Raw genomic sequence first — 18,874 nt, forward strand, 5'->3', positions numbered from 1 at the left:
AGTAACTTAACCATGCAAAGTATGATAAAAAAGAAAAATTTGCACCAAATAAAGTATAAAAGAAATTTAATGAAAATTTGAGAATTAAAAATACTTAGAATTTGAGTAGTTTAAAAATATAAGGTGAAGTTTAAGAAGAAAGTGGGTTGGTAAGCTAAAGGTGAATATTGAAAATAAATCAATAAGGAAATCAAAAGAAGAAAAAAATTAGGGATGTTATTTCACCTAGGAGCGCTAACATGGTTGAGTTTATTTGCTCATTATGCAAAGCTTCAAATGGATTCTATTGATTTTTCAGGAACCTCAGACCAAGATGAGTGCAGTATCCAATGTAATTTAAATTTTTTCCCATATTGTGCAACAAATGGGGTAACTTATATAAATGAATGTTTTTATATGAGAGCAAGATGTTTAGATCCAAAAATTCAATTACAAAAGATGCCAGGAATACCATGTGGATTACTTGGATCAATGGATGCAACTAAATATACTGGATGTGAGAAAGGGTGTGCTCCAGTAGAGTTTCCATATTGTGGTACAAATGGTGTAACTTATATAAATAACTGTGCATTGGATATAGCTATGTGCGAAGATGCAAACATTCAATTGGCAAGATTACCAGGTTTAGCGTGTGGAAGTGAGACTAAATTTTCTATTTCAACTTCAGAATGCGAAGGATTATGTTCAGAGCATTATATTCCCTATTGTGGTTCTGATGGAAAAACATATATTAATTATTGTGAATTTAGAAAGTCTAGATGCAGAGATCCAACTCTATCAATTGTTGGTTTTCCAGGATTACCTTGTGAGAGTCAGATTTACGATGAAAAAGTTATTATTCAACAGACAAGAAAAATTGAATGTTTAAGAAAAAATAAATGTTCATCTATATTAATACCAATATGTGGATCAGATGGTGTAACTTATAGGAACCCATGCGAATTTAAGAGAGCAAGATGTAGAGATCCTAGTTTAAGAAGAGCAAATATACTTTTACCTTGTGGGAGTAAAATATCTGATGGTGTTGAAAATATTATTGATAAAATGCCAAATACTACATCAACTGGAATTCATAAATCATGTTGGTTTAAATGTACTAAAGTATGGGAATATCCATTATGTGGTTCAGATGGTATAACTTATAGTAGTTATTGTGAAATGAGAAATGCTTTATGTTTGGATCCAGATTTAAGACTTGTCAAAATTCCTGGAGTGAAATGTTCAGGTGATTTTCAATTTACTAATCCAATAGAAATTGATAAATGCAGGGATGATTGCCCATTTGGTAAGACATTATCATATATATGTGGAAGTGATAATAAGACATATTTTAGTTACTGTGAATTTAGTAATGAAATGTGTAGAAATCCTGAATTATATTTAGCAAAGCCTATGGGATTTCCATGTAGAGAGGAAGATAGAAATAAAGATCTGGAATCTGTAGCTAAAGAGTATCAGACTATGGATGAGGTATATTTTGGCATTACAAATTTCAAATCTAATGCTTTTGAGGAAAAGATTGAAGAATCAAGAATGACAGAAAATTCTGTTATTGTAATAAATAATGCAAATTTACAAGAAGAAATCAGAAATGGAATAGAAAAGAATTCTGGTTTATTATTTGATAATAAAATTTACAATAGTAATAATTATAACCATATTGAGACTAATAATACATTACATAAGAATATTACTAATATGCTTGGCTATGAGGTTCATATGTTAAATCATGGATTAGAGACAACTAATTGTGAATTTGATTGTAGTCATTCACCTAGAATGGCTCATTGTGGCAGTAATATGTTAACATATCCTTCAGGATGTGCATTTCATAGAGATCAATGTAGAAATCCAAAATTACAGCTTGTTGCAGAGCCAGGAATACCATGCTCAGAATTGGGAAATTTTAGGATTACTCAAGAAAAGATGCAGGAATGTTTGAGGGATTGTACTCATTCTCAGAAAGTTTATCATTGTTTGAATACTGGAGAAACTATATATAGTTATTGTGAATTTCTTTATCTACAATGTTTAATTTCTGGATATAGAATAATTGGACATGCGGGAATTCCATGTGATGATATAAGTGAATACAGGTATTATAAGAAATCATCAAATGAGAGTTCTATTGATAATAGTAAAACAAATGATTTTAATGTTGGTGGTGGTGATTATCTTGAAAATAAAGAACGTGAATTTCAGAAGAAGATCAGAGAAATGCTTAATGAGATACCTTCTTATGAATATACTGGTTTAAATAGAATCAATCACAATTATTAGTAATTCAATAAGATCTTAATGGGGGAGAAAAAATTCGCATATTTATTAATATATTCATTGTTTATAGTATAATGAAATTGCTTCCATAAACTAAAAATCAAAGCAAATTAAAATAATTATAGTAATTGTAATATATATCATATTTATTATAATAAAGAACAAACTTACCACTTTAATTCTGGCTTTAATGGAAGAAATATCATGATTTAACTTTTCAATTTTACTAATAAATAACAAGAGAGAGAGATAAGAAGAGTATTATTATTATTTTTTTAATAAATTAATAAATAATTTGAACTTACCTATGTTCAAATTCTTGTTTAAGACTTAATATATTAGGAATTTCATCGAGATTAAGTTCAAGAAAGAATCCAAATGAAAGTTCTACACATATCTTGGATAAATCAGGGCTGAAAAAGAAAGAATTCCAGAATATAGTATTAAAAATTGTGTTCATAAATATTTATTAGCAATATTATAATTATGAAAAATTGAAAAGATGTCCAAAAGTTAAACTTACATGAGAGTATCAACATAAACATCACATCCAAGATTTGTTCTTGTATTTAACTCGCTTAAATTCATCTCTTTAAAGATTGAAACATTTCTTTCAAGCTTTTGTCTGTATTAACAAAAAATGAGAAATTAGAAGAAGAAGAGGAGGAAGAAAAATTTGATCAAATCATAATTAGAAATAATTTCAAATTAAATTTTAAGCTTTAAATCTCTATTTCACTTACATTTCCTGGATTTTAACCAAAACTTCTTCTTTTTGCTTTAAAAGATTTTCAAGATCTTTCTGAAGTACATTTTCAAGAAAATCCTCATATTTATGAATTTCCTCTATTTGTTCATCTGCATTCATATTCAAATTAATATTAATGCAAAATTCTTTTAGTTAAATTAAATCTTTTTTTATTATATTCCTATTTCTAACTTTAATTTCCTTTTATTTATCCTTATTCAATAACAAGAATTTGTTCAGATTAAACTAATAAGTAAGTTTGATCTGTAATAATTCTCACACACAAATATTTCCTTATATATTTCATAAACAAAATTTTTTTATTAAGGTACTGATATTAATATTAAGGATGGTTCACTATTTCCCGCCAAAAAAAAAAAATCAGTTAATTTATATATTAATTAATTGAATAATACAAAGTAGGATATTGGATGTAGGAAGAAAGGATTATTGTAAATAAATATTTCATTTTAACTTAATTATTTTAACATTAAAGTTTTTATAATGTACAAATTTATTTACATAGAAAGAAATTATTTTGTATGATTATAAGAATTTTCTTATATTATTAGTCAAAATATAATTTTCGAGGTTTTCCCGCCTTTTTTTTATAATGTTAATTCTAATTTTAACATGCACAAGAGAATGAATAGAAACGATTTAAAAGGGACAAAAAAAAAAAAAAGGAGAAGATTAAGAAAATAAGCATTAATTAAATCCAATTACCGATAAATTGAGTCAAGTTTAATTGGAGCTTATAGTGGACATATTTGCATCCAAATTCTCATTATTATTGGGATTGGAGGATTGAGATGTGGGACCTTGGGAAGAAGAAAGTTTTTGGCTATTTAAATTTGAAATTTGAGAAGGTTTAGGAGAAGAGTTTGAGGATATTTGAGAATTAATAGAGTCTTGAGAGTCATTATTTGAACTCTTTTGTGAGTTTATTTGATCTTCATCACAACAAGATGAAAGATTTTGATCTTCTTGTTTAGTATCCCAACCAATATTAAATCTAGTAAGTCTTGGAGATTCACTAAGAATAATTCTTTGAAGTTTATCAAGAATTGGAATATCAGGTGGATTATCTTCAAGTAAGGGATCAGTGTAAACATTATGTACATAATATCCTATTCTGATAAATTCTTCATTTCTATAGGATCCAAGAATTAAAACTACTGCCATTCCATGTATATCTTCAGGAGGAATTTTTGTAAAATCTGGAGAAGGAGCTTTAAAAATAAATTTTAATGCTCCTCTTGTTATAGGTCCTAAGGCAATACAATCAAGTTCTTGGTCCATATCTTTAGATTCTGCACAACTAATATATACAATTTTCCATTCAAGATCTTCTTCTAGATTTTGTAGACATTCAAAAGAAATTTCAAATTCGAAAGGATCTGTAATTTCTGTTGGATTCTTAAAAACTTTAACTGAAGTTACATTTACTAGTGACATTTTTTTTTTTCTATATTTTTTATATTTCTATTTATCACTATATCTTTCTTTTCTTTATTATTTAATTTATTTCTTCCTCTCCTCTATAACTTCTTTTCCACAATATTTAATATCTTATCTTATAAATTTAGCTAATGAATTTAAATTCTTAAGGTAACAATTCCAACAAAACCATTCACAATTAAAACAAAAAATCTGTAATTACTTGAGAGAACACACAAATAATTACTTGCTTAGATATAAAATATATTACATTTATATATAATGAATATTTTCAAGTTTATCTATGCTTTCTTAAATATTAAAAGTTCAGAAACTTGTAATCTATATATATAAATATATATATTATCTTTTTGTTTCACTTATTTTTTTTTTTTTTCCCTCTATAAAGTAAATATATTTAATCTTAATATAAAAATAAAATATATTTTTTTTTGGTGTTTGGGCGGGCTTCCCCCAAATATAATTAATTAATAATTTTTTTCGTGATCTAAGCGAGGTTGTAAAATAAGGACAAAAGTAAAAATATAAAATAAATGATAAATTAAGAAAATAATGATAATAAAAGTAGGATTAAATAATATTATTTGATGAATATTAGTAGCAATTAGAATAGTATTTCAAAACTATATTTGAAGATTTAATCCAAATTGGATGAGTTTTCTTATAATTGTTTTTTTTTTTCATTATATTTAATAAAAGGTACCGACTAATTAATTCAGTGGGGGGTAAACACAAATTTTTTTTTTTTTTTAAATTTAAAATATTAATTTATAAATATTCTAGATTTAATTAATCCGAGTTAAAATCAAGATAGATATTTATAGATATATATTAAAATAATAATAAATTATAATATAAATAAATAAATATATTAAAAAGTAATTATTATGTAAGATTAAAAAATAGTATAAAATATGGCAGAATTAATAATGGGAGTAGATTTTGATAATAAAAAAGAGTATGTTAAAGAATATAATTTAGGAAAAAATGAGGATATTGTTGAGTTAATTCGTATTTTGAGAATACAAGAAGAATCAAGAAAATCATTGGAAGAAGAAATACAGGTAATAGTATCAAATAATGAAAATTTGAAACAGGAATTAATTTCTAGTAATGAAATGGTAAATTATTGGAAAGATCAATATGAAATTTGTAATGAATCATTAAAGATAGTAAATGAAGAATTTGAACAATTGAAAGCTTATGATGAGAATATGAATACATTTAATAAAACATTTAAGAGTATGGAATGCAAAAAATGTGGATATGAATGGAAGAAGATAAATGTTGAAAATGATTATAGAGATTTAAATTCAAAAATAACAGATAATGATTTAGAGAATTTTTTAGATATAACAAATATTCTAGTTTCTTCATTATATATGAATGAGATGGAAGACTTAACAATAGAAGAAAATAATGATATAATTTTAAATGAAGATAATATAATAAAAGATCAGGAATTTGAGAAGCTTAAGATTGAGAATGAGGAACTTAAGATACTTTTAAAGAAGAAGGAAGGAATAATAATGGATTTACAGAATGAATTAGGTCAAATAAAGAGTAGATTAATGGTAGAAAAGAGTTTACCAAATATATTTAAAATAGTGAATAATGATTTATTGGATGATAAAACATCAGAGGATGATGATACTCCAGAATCTAGTTATTTTAAAGTTACATTAGATGATAAAGAATTAATGAATGATAAGAATAAAAAGAATTATTTGGATCAATTGAAATCTATTAATAAGAAAAGAAAGATAGCATTTTGTTTAGATAATGATTTGGATACTAAGGAATTAAAATTATCAGAAAGTTTGGAAGATTTGAATGGTTTAAATAATATTAATAATGAATTATTAGAACAAGTTAATGTCATGAATAAGATTTCAGATATTGAGAATATTGAAACAAATATAGATGTTAATGAAAAGAGTGGTAAATATGAAGAGGTGAATAGTAATGAAATCGGTAAATTAAGAGTTGAATCAGAATTAGTAGAGGGTTTGAGTTGGGAAGATGATGTTTGGGAGGAGGAGGAAGAAGAAGAAGAAGAGGAAGAAGAGGAAGAAGAAGAAGAAGGAGAAGAGGAAAGATTAAGAAAAGAGATGGAAAAAGAAAGACTCAGAAAAGAGGAGGAAGAGAGAATCAGAATAGAAGAAGAGAAGGAAAGACTCAGGATAGAAGAAGAAGAGAGAATTAGAATAGAAGAAGAGGAGAGACTTAGAAAAGAGGAGGAAGATTCGAGTGTTAGAAGAGAAAAATTGGTTACTAATATTATGAATGAGAATGATTTGAATGAATTTATTAGAGGAGAGGGATTGAAAAGTAGTGAAATGATAAATGAAGTGGAGGGATCAAAAAAGAATATAATAGGCTTAAAGTCATTTTTGGATGATTTTGTGAGCCATATTTCAGGATCTATTAATGATGATATTAATGAAAAGGAAGAGAATAAGGATGATAATAGTTTCAAGGACATTTTTGATTCCTATAATAATAACAATAATAATAATAATAATAATAGTAATTCAAATAACATTCCATCTTTTACAGGATTTGTCTCAAATATCAAAAGCTTCTTTAATGATGAAAGGAGTAATCCTGTTGTTGATTGGAATCTTAAGAAAATTCAAGATAACTTAATAGATTCAAAGAATAATTCTAATAACTCAATGATTTGTGAACAAATTAAAATGAATAATGAAAGTAATGGTATGATTAATTCAAATTGGGATAGCAACGATTGGGGATTCGATGAGGATTTTGAAGAAGAGGAAACAGAAAAAGAAGAAGGGAAAGAAGAAGCGAGAAATGAGGAGGAGGAAAGAAAAGAGGAGGAGAAGGTAGATGATAATTGGGGTGATGACTTTTTCAGTGATGAAAGTGATGGTAATAATGATAAAGGTTATATAGAAGATGAATCTGAGTTGAGAAAGAGTAATGATTTAGTTATAATAAATAGTTTAAACTTTAGCGAATTGTCATCAGAGGAAAAAGTTCAAGATCAAACAAAAAAAGTAGAGAATTCAAAAAATGAATTTAATAATTGGGATAATATTGATGATTGGAGTGACGAATTTGGGAGTTTTGATAAGGAGGAAGAGAGAATTAGAATAGAAGAAGAGGAAGAAAGGCTTAGAAAAGAGGAGGAAGAAGAGAGGATTAGAAAAGAAGAGGAAGAGAGAATCAGAAAAGAGGAGGAAGAGAGACTTAGAATAGAAGAAGAGGAGAGGATCAGAAAAGAGGAGGAGAGAATAAGAAAAGAGGAGGAAGAGAGACTTAGAAAAGAAGAGGAGAGAATCAGAAAAGAAGAGGAGGAGAGACTTAGAAGAGAAGAGGAGGAGAGACTCAGAAAGGAGGAGGAAGAAAGACTTAGAAAAGAAGAGGAGAGACTCAGAAAAGAGGAGGAAGAAGAGAGGATTAGAAAAGAAGAGGAAGAGAGAATCAGAAAAGAGGAGGAAGAGAGACTTAGAAAAGAAGAGGAGAGACTCAGAAAAGAGGAGGAAGAAGAGAGGATTAGAAAAGAAGAGGAAGAAAGACTTAGAAAAGAAGAGGAAGAGAGACTTAGAAAAGAGGAGGAAGAGAGACTTAGAAAAGAAGAGGAAGAGGAGAGGATTAGAAAAGAGGAAGAGGAGAGACTTAGAAGAGAAGAGGAAGAGAGACTCAGAAAAGAGGAGGAAGAGAGAATCAGAAAAGAGGAGGAAGAAAGACTTAGAAAAGAAGAGGAAGAAGAGAGGATTAGAATAGAGGAGGAAGAAAGACTTAGAAAAGAAGAGGAAGAAAGACTTAGAATAGAAGAAGAGGAGAGGATTAGAAAAGAAGAGGAAGAAGAAAGGCTTAGAAGAGAAGAGGAAGAGGAGAGGATTAGAAAAGAAGAAGAGGAGAGACTTAGAAAAGAAGAGGAGGAGAGACTCAGAAAGGAGGAGGAAGAGAGAATCAGAAAAGAAGAAGAGAGGATTAGAAAAGAAGAGGAGGAGAGACTCAGAAAAGAGGAGGAAGAGAGACTTAGAATAGAAGAAGAGGAGAGGATCAGAAAAGAGGAGGAGAGAATAAGAAAAGAAGAAGAGAGGATTAGAAAAGAGGAGGAAGAAGAAAGACTTAGAAAAGAAGAGGAAGAGAGACTTAGAATAGAAGAAGAGGAGAGGATTAGAAAAGAGGAGGAAGAAGAAAGGCTTAGAAGAGAAGAGGAAGAGGAGAGGATTAGAAAAGAAGAAGAGGAGAGACTTAGAAGAGAAGAGGAGGAGAGACTCAGAAAGGAGGAGGAAGAAAGACTTAGAAAAGAAGAGGAAGAAAGACTTAGAATAGAAGAAGAGGAGAGACTTAGAAGAGAAGAGGAAGAGAGAATCAGAAAAGAAGAAGAGAGGATTAGAAAAGAAGAAAAAAAACCTATAATAAAAGATATAATAGAAAATAATAATTTTGAAATTGAGAAAAATATTGATTCAAGTTGGGAAGATGAATGGGATTTCGATGATGATTTTAATAATGATTTCGATAACAATAATAATAGTAATAATATAAATAATATTAATAATAACAATAACAATGCCGAAATACAAAATAATGAATCAGAAGATGAATGGGAATATAATAATAGAGATAAATTTACTGATAATTCAATAAATGAATTAAAAGAAATTAATGATAATAGTTGGGAAGATGAATGGGATTTTGAAGAAGATTTAGATAATGACAATAATAATAATAATAATAATAATAATAATAATAACTCCACTAATAATATTAATAATGATTCAGCTTTTATTCAAAACTTTAGCTGGGATGATGATAAATGGTCATCAAATGATGAAATTAATATTAATGATAATGATAATAATAATGATAATAATAATCATCAAATTATTTCTTCAAATTTTAATATTAATAATGAAACAATTGATCAAAATAATCAAAAATTAAATGAACAATTTATTTCTTTATCATCACCAAATAATGCTAATTCTAATAATTCTAATGCTATTTCTAATAATATTAATATTAATAATAATAATCCTCTAAGTTTTGTTGAATGGAAAGATGAAGATGATTTCTGGAGTGAAAGTGAAATAAATAGTGATAACCTATCTAGCAAAGATTCTTTTGAATTTAAAAATGATAATAATAATAATAATAATATTAATATTAATAATATTAATGGTAATAATGATGAAAAAAGTAATTCCAACTCTAATTGGAATGATTTAAATTGGTCTGATGATGAATTTTAATATTAGCTCTATATATAATACTCGAATTTCAGTATCAAAGTAATACTTTAATTTATATTTATAAAACTATTATTCATTCTTTTTTTTTTTTTTTTTTTTTTTAAATAAATTAATTCCCATTTTAATAAATATTTTATTCCCCACTTATTTATATATATAATATAAATTATTTACACGTAATTATTATTTAAATGACGTGGGTTAATACCGCCAAAATATTTTATATTATTTCTTGTGGACTGAAAAAGTATTTGCATGCATGCAAAAAATTGGTATACCGGTATTAACAAAAATTACATAAAAATAATTAAATTATAAGGGAGGGAAAATATTTTATTAATAATTAATGAAAAATAATAATAAAAATTTTTAATATTAAATATAAATACTAAAAAAGTATTGTATAAAAAAAAAAAACAAAGATTTTGAATAATAAATATAACTTTTTTTTTCTTTCATTCCTCCTCCACTCTCTTTTTTTTTTTAACTAGTATTATAAAGATATAAAGAGAAATACTAATGCAAATATATCAAATATAAGTAAGTTTAATATAAAAAAAGAAGAAAAATAAGAATAAGGAAATATATTAATATTTACAGATATTATAAAAAAAATATATATTAAAGTAAATAAATAAGATATGTTGTAATATATAAATATATATGTATATATATATATGTATTTATTTATTTATTTATATTTAAATAAAAGTTAATCATTACAAATAGAAAATAAAGATAAAGATAATAAAATAAGAATCAAATAACTATTAATATTAATATTTAAAAAGAAAAGATGATTTTAGAAGAAAATCAATTAGAAAATAATGAATTAATTAGTAATAGTAAAATAACAAGTAAACCAAAAATGGTAAATAAATCAAAAAAAACAGTTGAAGAAAGATATCAAAAAAAAACACAAATTGAACATATATTACTAAGACCTGATACATATATTGGAAGTACAGAATTTCATGAACAAGCATTATGGGTTTGGGATGATTCAAATATGAAAATGGTCTATAAGACCATTAATTATGTACCTGGTTTATATAAGATTTTTGATGAAATCTTAGTTAATGCTGCTGATGTTAAAGCTAGAGAAATTTCAACTAAAAATAATCATATTTTTGAAAAATGTACTTGTATTAAAGTTGAAATTAATAGAGAAAAAAAAGAAATTACTGTATTTAATGATGGAGAAGGAATACCAATTGAAATACATAGAGAACATCAAGTATATGTTCCAGAATTAATTTTTGGACATTTATTAACTTCTGATAATTATGATGATAATGAAGATAGAGTTACTGGAGGAAGAAATGGTTTTGGAGCAAAACTTACTAATATATTCTCTAAAGAATTTAAAGTAGAATGTGGTGATAATAATACTGGAAGAATCTTCAAAATGACTTGGTATGATAATATGTCCAAAAAAAGTGAAGAAAATATTAAAGAAAATTACTCAGGAAAATCTTATGTTAAAATTACTTTTAAACCAGATTTATCAAGATTTGGTAATATGAAAGATTTTGATGATGATATTATTTCATTACTAAATAAAAGAGTTTATGATATTTCTGGTACTTCTGGTGTTAAAGTATATTTAAATGGTTCTTTAATTCCTATTAAAGATTTTAAATCATACACATTACTTTATTTAAAATCAAGAATGAACAATACTAATAATATTGAAAACAATAATAATAATAATAATAATAATGAAAAGAAAACAAGTACAACAAGAACATTAAGAAATACAAACAAAAAAAATATGTCGAAAAATAATAGTTATGATGATGAATTTGAAAATTACAATGTTGAAAATGAAGATGAATATGATAATAATTTTGAAGAAGATATTATGGAAGATGATGAATGGGATGATGAACCTAAATCATCTAAGAAAAAAAACTCAAATTCAAATTCCAAGAAGAAAAAATTAGGACAAAATGGTAATGGATCATCATCTTCATTAATATTATCCGGTGGAGGAGGTAGTGATACAAACTCTCCTCTAATAATATATGAAAGTGTTCCAAAATGGGAAATTGTTATTAGTGAATCTGATGGAGGACAATTTCAACATGTATCTTTTGTTAACTCAATTTGCACAATTAAAGGAGGAACCCATATTTCTTATGTATTAGATCCTTTAATCAATGCTATTCTTAAAAAAGTTCAAACTAAAAATAAAGGTGGAATGGATGTTAAAAGTAACCACGTTAAAAATCATATATGGATCTTTATTAAATGTCTTATTGTAAATCCCTCATTTGACTCTCAAACTAAAGAAACTTTAACAACAAAAGTTTCAAAATTTGGATCAGTATGCACATTATCTGAGAAAACTATTAATAGTGTCGTAAAAAGTTCAATTGTTGAAAATGTATTAATGTGGGCTCAACTTAAACAAAGTATGGAATTAAAAAAGAAAATGAAATCAAACCAAAAAAATACAGTAACTAGCAGACTTTTAGGAATCCCAAAACTTGAAGATGCAAACGAAGCTGGTGGACCCCATTCTAAAAAATGTACTCTTATACTTACTGAAGGTGATTCTGCTAAAACTTCTTGTCTTGCAGGATTATCTATTGTTGGTAGAGACTATTTTGGAGTATTTCCACTACGTGGTAAACTTTTAAATGTTAGAGAAGCTTCATTTAAACAACAAATTGGTAATGTTGAAATACAAAATATTCTTAAAATATTGGGATTAGGTATTGGACAAAAATATGATAATGGACCAGTCAATTTAAGATATGGTTCTTTAATGCTAATGACTGATCAAGATCATGATGGTAGTCATATTAAAGGACTCATTATTAATTTAATACATTATTATTGGCCAAGTTTAATTCATTTTAGAGGATTCTTAAAACAATTTGTAACTCCTATTGTTAAAGCTAAAAAAGGATCTAATGAAATCTCGTTCTTTACTTTATATGAATATGAACAATGGAGAAAGAATAATTCATCAAACTTAAATGGATGGAGATTCAAGTATTATAAAGGTTTAGGTACATCTACAGATCTTGAATTTAAAGAGTATTTTACAAAGATTGAAAATCATAGTATTGAATTTGATTGGATGGATGATCAAGATGATGAAGCCATTGATATGGCATTTAGTAAGAAAAGAACTGAAGATAGAAAGAACTGGATTGAATCTTATAAAGAAGGAACTTATGTTGATTATTCTATTAATAATCAATGCAGAAATTTAAGATATTTTGATTTTATTCATAAAGAACTTGTATTATTTAGTAGATATGATACTACTAGATCTATTCCAAATTTATTAGATGGTTTAAAACCTGGACAAAGAAAAGTACTTTTTGCAACATTTAAAAAAAAGCTTAATAATGAACTTAAAGTTGCACAATTAGCTGGTTATGTTGCTGAACATAGTGCTTATCATCATGGAGAATCATCATTGCAAAGTACTATTGTTAATATGGCTCAAAATTTTGTTGGAAGTAATAATCTAAATCTATTAGAACCATGTGGTCAATTTGGTAGTAGAAAAGAAGGTGGAAAAGATGCAAGTGCTGCTCGTTATATATTTACTAAGCTATCTAAATGGACTAGATATATTTTCCCAGAGGCTGATGATCCTTTATTAACTTATTTATATGATGATGGACAACAAATTGAACCTTTATATTACGTTCCAATAATTCCAATGATTTTGGTAAATGGTACTGATGGAATTGGTACAGGTTGGAGTAGTTCAGTTCCTAACTATAATCCAAAAGATATAATTATGAATCTAAAAAGAATGTTAAAAGGTGAGATGATGGTTCCAATGACTCCTTGGTATAAATCTTTCAAAGGAAAAATTTTCCCTATAAAACAAAAATCTAAAAAGAATTCAGCAAGTAATGGGGGTGGAAATAATAATAGAAAAAAGACAGCAATCAATAGTTTTAATAATGGAAGCAATAGTAGTATTTTGATTGGATCACAAGTTGATGCTGAAGATGATGATCTTCAACAAATTCAAAGAACAAATAATATGGGAAATGGTATAATTGAAGAAACATTAGAGCTTGGAGCAAATTATGAAACTTTTGGGAATTGGTACAAAAAGAATGAAGAGACCCTAGTAATTACTGAACTCCCAGTTAGGAGATGGACACAAGATTATAAAGAATGGTTAGAATCAACATTATTACCTGCTCCTAATGCAGATAATGATAATATTGAGAATTCATGGATAATTGATTATAGGGATAATTCATCTCACGAAAGTGTTCATATTACTGTTAGAATGAGACCAGAAAAATTACAACAAGCAGAAATGGAAGGTATAGAGAAGATTTTTAGATTAAAATCAACTTTATCAACAAGTAATATGACATTATTTGATCATAATAGTAGAATTGTAAGATATGAAACTGAATTAGATATTTTAAAAGAATTCATTCCTATAAGATTGGAAATGTACGAGAAAAGAAAGAATTACTTACTTTCAAAGTTAAATTATGAGAAATGTTTACTAGAACAAAAGATCTTATTTTTGAAATTAGTTATTCAAGGAGTTATTGGATTAAGTAATAAAAGCAAGGAAACCTTGGTTTCTGATCTAAAGAAGAATAATATTAAATCTATTAAACAAGTACAAGAATTAACTCAATGGGTAGGAGTAGGAGGAAGTAATTTAGCACAAAATAGTATTTCTGGAAGTGGAATTGGAGGAAATCCAAGCTTTGTTGATTCTGGTGATAATTCTATGGATTATATCAACTTTGAAATGAATTCATTTGACTATTTAGAATCATCTCAACAAGATGGAATACTAGAAAGTACTAGTTATTCACGAGAAACTAACAAAGGAAATGAGCTAAAACTCTTTGATTACTTACTTTCTATGCCACTTTGGAGCTTGACAAAAGAAAAAATGGAACTTTTGGAGGCTGATTTAATTAAAAAGACTGAAGAATACGAAAAATTATTAAAAACAAGTATTGAAGAGATTTGGAATACTGAGTTAGATGAGCTTCTTAAGGTTATTGAAGAGGAAGAGACACAAGATGAGTTGATTGAGGCTGAACATAATAGCTTGATACAAAAACGAAGACTTTCTGTAGATTGGAATGATTCAAAGAAAAAAAAGACAGGAGCTTCTAGAAAAAGAAAAAATGAAACAACAAAGAAACAAGAAAGTTTAAAAGTAAAGAATCCACAAAAATCAAATTTAAAGAAGACTAGTGCAAAACCTACAAAAAAAAGCAGAATTGATGATTCTGATGAAGAAGATGATTATATTGATGGAGATAATTACAGTGATGAAGATGATTATTATGATGATATTGGTGATGATTTCTATGGTTCTGATAACTCTAATGATTCTAATGATCGAATTATACTAAATAATGAAGAATCAGAAAATGAGGAATTTGACAATCTCACAAGTGATTTAGATGATATCAGTGATGATGGTGGAGTAGGAAATAAAGGAAAGCGTACTCAAAAGACTTTAGCTAATAAATCAAAAACAGATAATCAAGGAAAGACAAAATTGAATAATCTTAAAAAAGCAAAGAATACTTCTTCAGTTAAAAGTTCTTCAAAAGATAAGAAGCAGGGATTATTAAAGGTTCCAAAGAGTACTGGAGGTAATTCATTTGGTGGAATAGGTGGTGGTGTTGCTGGTACTGGTATTAGCAATACAAATAGTTCTAGTACTAGTAATAATACTTCCACCAAAAAGGAGAATATTGAAAGTTCCTCTTCAAAACCATTAGAATCCGTATCTNTGTTGCAAAGATTGCAACAAAGGACTAATCTAGTAAATAGCTTAAATCAAAGTTTGAATTCCTTATCTTCAAATCTGACAAAAGTTGCTTCTACAACTAGTTCTTCCTCTTCAGGAGGGGTTCCTGCAACTAAGCAGACTAAGATTACAGACCTATTCAAAAGTAAAGATAGTGAAGATATTGAAAGTAGGACAGCGAAATCTGGAAGTCAGAAGAAACAGAACAGCCAAAATAGTGAAAATGAAATAATTTCCAGACCAAAAAGAGGTAAGAGAAAAACCATCATAGAAAGTGAGGAAGAAGAGGAAGATGGGGAAGAAGAGGAAGAAGAAGATGATGATGATGAAATTGAGGATCAAGAATCTGTTAGTAATATTTCTAGTGATTCTTTAAAAGAAAGTGACTTTAGTGAATATTCTGACTTTTAAAAAATTTATTTTATCAAGTTAAGAAGAAAAAATGAAATGGCGGGAAACACACAAATTACGTCTATAAAGCTAAAAAAATGGATAAAATTAAAGGAAACAAAGGAAGAGAAACAAAATTAAAAGGATAAAAAAGTAGAATATCAATATCAAGAGAAAAAACTTTGTGAGTTCTTTTTTCTTTTGATATTGATTTTGAAAGATATATATTTTATTGAGTTAGAAGAAAAGGAAATAAAATTGGAACAAGTCAATAGAGCTAGCAGATCTTAGAAGAATAAAGATAATTATAATAGATTTTGACATAAAGTTAGATTAAAAAAAAAGAATTAAGAAATTTAATATAAAAGGAGGAAATAAAGATGTCAAGAGGAAATCAAAGAGATATTGATAGACAAAGAGCACAAAAGAGACAAGATAGAACAGCTCCAAAGACTGGAAAATCAATAATAGAACAAAAGGAGAAGATTTTGAGTATAGTTTGTAATATTTGTAAACAAACATTTATGTGTACTGCAAATAGACAAACCCTGGAGGTGCATGTTGATACAAAACATCCAAAGTTGGAATTTTCTCAATGTTTTCCAAATAATTAATTTTGCAGATAAAACAACAAAAACAATAAGATTCTTTAATAAAAGTTAATTCAAGAATTAAAATATGGTAACAATTGTAAAACTAGCGTATAATAGAGCAATAGGATAAGCAATAAGATATCTTTGGTGTTTGAGAGATACAGTATATTCAAAGAATCTTGAAGCAGTAATAGTACTCCACATATTAAAGAATATGGCCATAATAATTCCAACTTTAGATCTAAGTGAAAATACAACAGAAATACCAGCAAGAATTACAATTGGGAGGAGTGAATATCCAAGAATAGACATTGTAGTATATAAATCAATACTTTGGCTGCTGCTCATTATATTGAGTAAAATATAAGTTCCAATACAACTAAGAATTCCTATACCATAAATATATCCAAAATGTATCTTCCCTGCTAATAGAAGGAAGAATCCAAGACATGCAATTAATAATATGGGTCCAGCCATATCCCATTCAATTTCATGATTATTAGGTGATCCATCACTTTTCGTACATATATTATTATTTCCAGAGTATTCTTTGATGCTTTTGAACATAATTACACATTTTAAGTATCTTGCAATATTTTCAGGGTCAATTCCAAGTTCTTCTAAAAGGGGAGGTTCATTCAGAATATCGTCATAATCATCATCATTTCCTCCTTGTTGAGTTGAAGCACCACCATAACTAGATGAAGAAGATGATGATGAATTATCTTGCCCTGATGTCCATAAAAGGCCTGGATTAAGTAATTTTATGAGACTTGTCAAACTTGAATATGATGATGTTTTACCTCCTTGCTGTATAGGATGATCCATTGAATTTGGAGAATTCCCAGTTGATGAAAATATACCATTTCCTGTTTGAATTCTGGAACTCCCATTTTGAGGAAATGGAGTTGACATTGGACCTAATGGAACATTTCCAAAGTTTCCTGAACCTACTACTTGGTTAAAGTCATCATTATTACCAGGTTTTCCTTGCATTGCCATTTCCATCATTCCCTTTCCTCCTATGCTTGGTTCGCTTCTTCCTCCAAATTGATTATTTGATTCACTTATGTTGAATGGAGACTTCCTAGGAATATTATTATTCATTGAGGATGATGAGGGACTAAAGCTAAGTGAGGGAGGGTGATTGTAATGGTTATTACTATTATTATGATAATTATTATTGTTGTCACTTGTATAGTTAGAATTCGGTATTTGAGAAAGATTTCCTTTATTTGTCTTTGCTAAATTATAATTATAATTTGAGTAGTTTAAATTATTAAACATCTTATTGTTTCCAGATGATCCTGAGATTCCTACTCCAGTAGTAGTCCCACTTCCTCCCATTCCTACCAACGAGTTGATTTCATTTCCTCCTCCATCATTCTTAAGTTTACTCATTGTATAAAATTGAAGAGAATTTGCATTTCTATCACCACTATTACTATCGTAATTATTATTAATTCCTCCAAATCCCACACTATTATTGTATGTATTTCCAAAACCGTTTACCTGTTGTTCCATATTTTTCAGATCCAGAAAAATTACCTTAATCAAGTGATTGTAAATACCTTAATATATTTCTCTTAGACTCTGTAAAACAAGTTTTAAAGATCTTTTATTATTTTATATTTTTAGTTATTTTTTCTAATTCAAACCTTTATACAATTTTTATGCCACAAGAATTCCCGCCAAAATTTTATTTATTAATTTATTTTAATTTTATACTTAATTACTCCAGGATTTATCTGTAGAAATGTGTGTGAGGCGAATAATATGGTCAGAAAAAGAACAAGTTCATTTAATAAATTCAATACCTTACAAAAACTTTTAATCTTAATCAAAATAAATTTGTTATATGAATATATATATATATATATATATATGATATAATATAAATACGTATGCCCTGTATCTATTTTCTATTATTGCATTTTTATTTTTATAATTTAATTCTAAAAATGGGAAGCCCGCCATTTTCTAATTTATATTGCATATTTATTTGTATTTGGAAGCCTATAAAAGAAAGGAAAACTAGATGAAAAGGAGGAATGAGAATTTAATGTAGTAATAAGAAGACAATGTGAAAATAAGAAAATAGTACAATAATGGGAGGAAATTATGTAAAATAAAAAGTGGGGAAAGAAAATTTAGGCTGTTATCAAAAAAAAAGAAAAATAGTCAAATATTTCCTACTCTTATATTAGAGATTAAGGGTAGGAGAAGTTAAAAAAAAATGAAAAACAGAAAATAGGTGAAAGTTAAAAAGAGGAAGAAATGTAATTAGAATTTGGATTTGAATATTTAAGAAAAATTTCACGATTTTCTTATATCCGAAAAAAAAGTTGATTAGTAAAGGTATCGCATTATACCGGTAAATAGGCGCGTTGAA

At 27.2% G+C, this 18,874-nt stretch overlaps 6 protein-coding genes across 6 annotated transcripts; 4 read left to right on the plus strand and 2 right to left on the minus strand.

Moving 5' to 3' along the window:
- Positions 1 to 213: 213 nt before the first annotated feature.
- Positions 214 to 2,280, plus strand: cgd4_750 (extracellular protein with a signal peptide and 8 kazal repeats; the record flags this gene model as incomplete). The annotated part of the gene is made up of 1 exon (XM_625677.1): positions 214 to 2,280. The coding sequence occupies one exon, from the start codon at positions 214 to 216 to the stop codon at positions 2,278 to 2,280; it is 2,067 nt and encodes a 688-aa protein (XP_625677.1).
- Positions 2,281 to 3,769: 1,489 nt separating this feature from the next.
- cgd4_760 (possible ASF1 anti-silencing function 1 like protein) lies at positions 3,770 to 4,510 on the minus strand (the record flags this gene model as incomplete). Its single annotated transcript, XM_625678.1, has 1 exon — positions 3,770 to 4,510. A coding segment is annotated over one exon (741 nt), but the record flags the coding sequence as incomplete, so codon positions are not given.
- Positions 4,511 to 5,400: 890 nt separating this feature from the next.
- Positions 5,401 to 9,720, plus strand: cgd4_770 (Low complexity protein with large Glu repeat; the record flags this gene model as incomplete). Its single annotated transcript, XM_625679.1, has 1 exon — positions 5,401 to 9,720. One exon carries the CDS (start codon positions 5,401 to 5,403, stop codon positions 9,718 to 9,720), a length of 4,320 nt encoding a protein of 1,439 aa, XP_625679.1.
- Positions 9,721 to 10,516: 796 nt separating this feature from the next.
- cgd4_780 (DNA topoisomerase II) lies at positions 10,517 to 15,910 on the plus strand (the record flags this gene model as incomplete). The annotated part of the gene is made up of 1 exon (XM_625680.1): positions 10,517 to 15,910. One exon carries the CDS (start codon positions 10,517 to 10,519, stop codon positions 15,908 to 15,910), a length of 5,394 nt encoding a protein of 1,797 aa, XP_625680.1.
- A 344-nt stretch (positions 15,911 to 16,254) lies between these two features.
- Positions 16,255 to 16,503, plus strand: cgd4_790 (small conserved protein; the record flags this gene model as incomplete). Its single annotated transcript, XM_625681.1, has 1 exon — positions 16,255 to 16,503. A coding segment is annotated over one exon (249 nt), but the record flags the coding sequence as incomplete, so codon positions are not given.
- A 57-nt stretch (positions 16,504 to 16,560) lies between these two features.
- Positions 16,561 to 18,006, minus strand: cgd4_800 (Yip1p like integral membrane protein; the record flags this gene model as incomplete). The annotated part of the gene is made up of 1 exon (XM_625682.1): positions 16,561 to 18,006. One exon carries the CDS (start codon positions 18,004 to 18,006, stop codon positions 16,561 to 16,563), a length of 1,446 nt encoding a protein of 481 aa, XP_625682.1.
- Positions 18,007 to 18,874: the final 868 nt, after the last annotated feature.

This window comes from Cryptosporidium parvum, chromosome 4, assembly GCF_000165345.1.
Source record: "Cryptosporidium parvum Iowa II chromosome 4, whole genome shotgun sequence".
Taxonomy (NCBI): domain Eukaryota; phylum Apicomplexa; class Conoidasida; order Eucoccidiorida; family Cryptosporidiidae; genus Cryptosporidium; species Cryptosporidium parvum.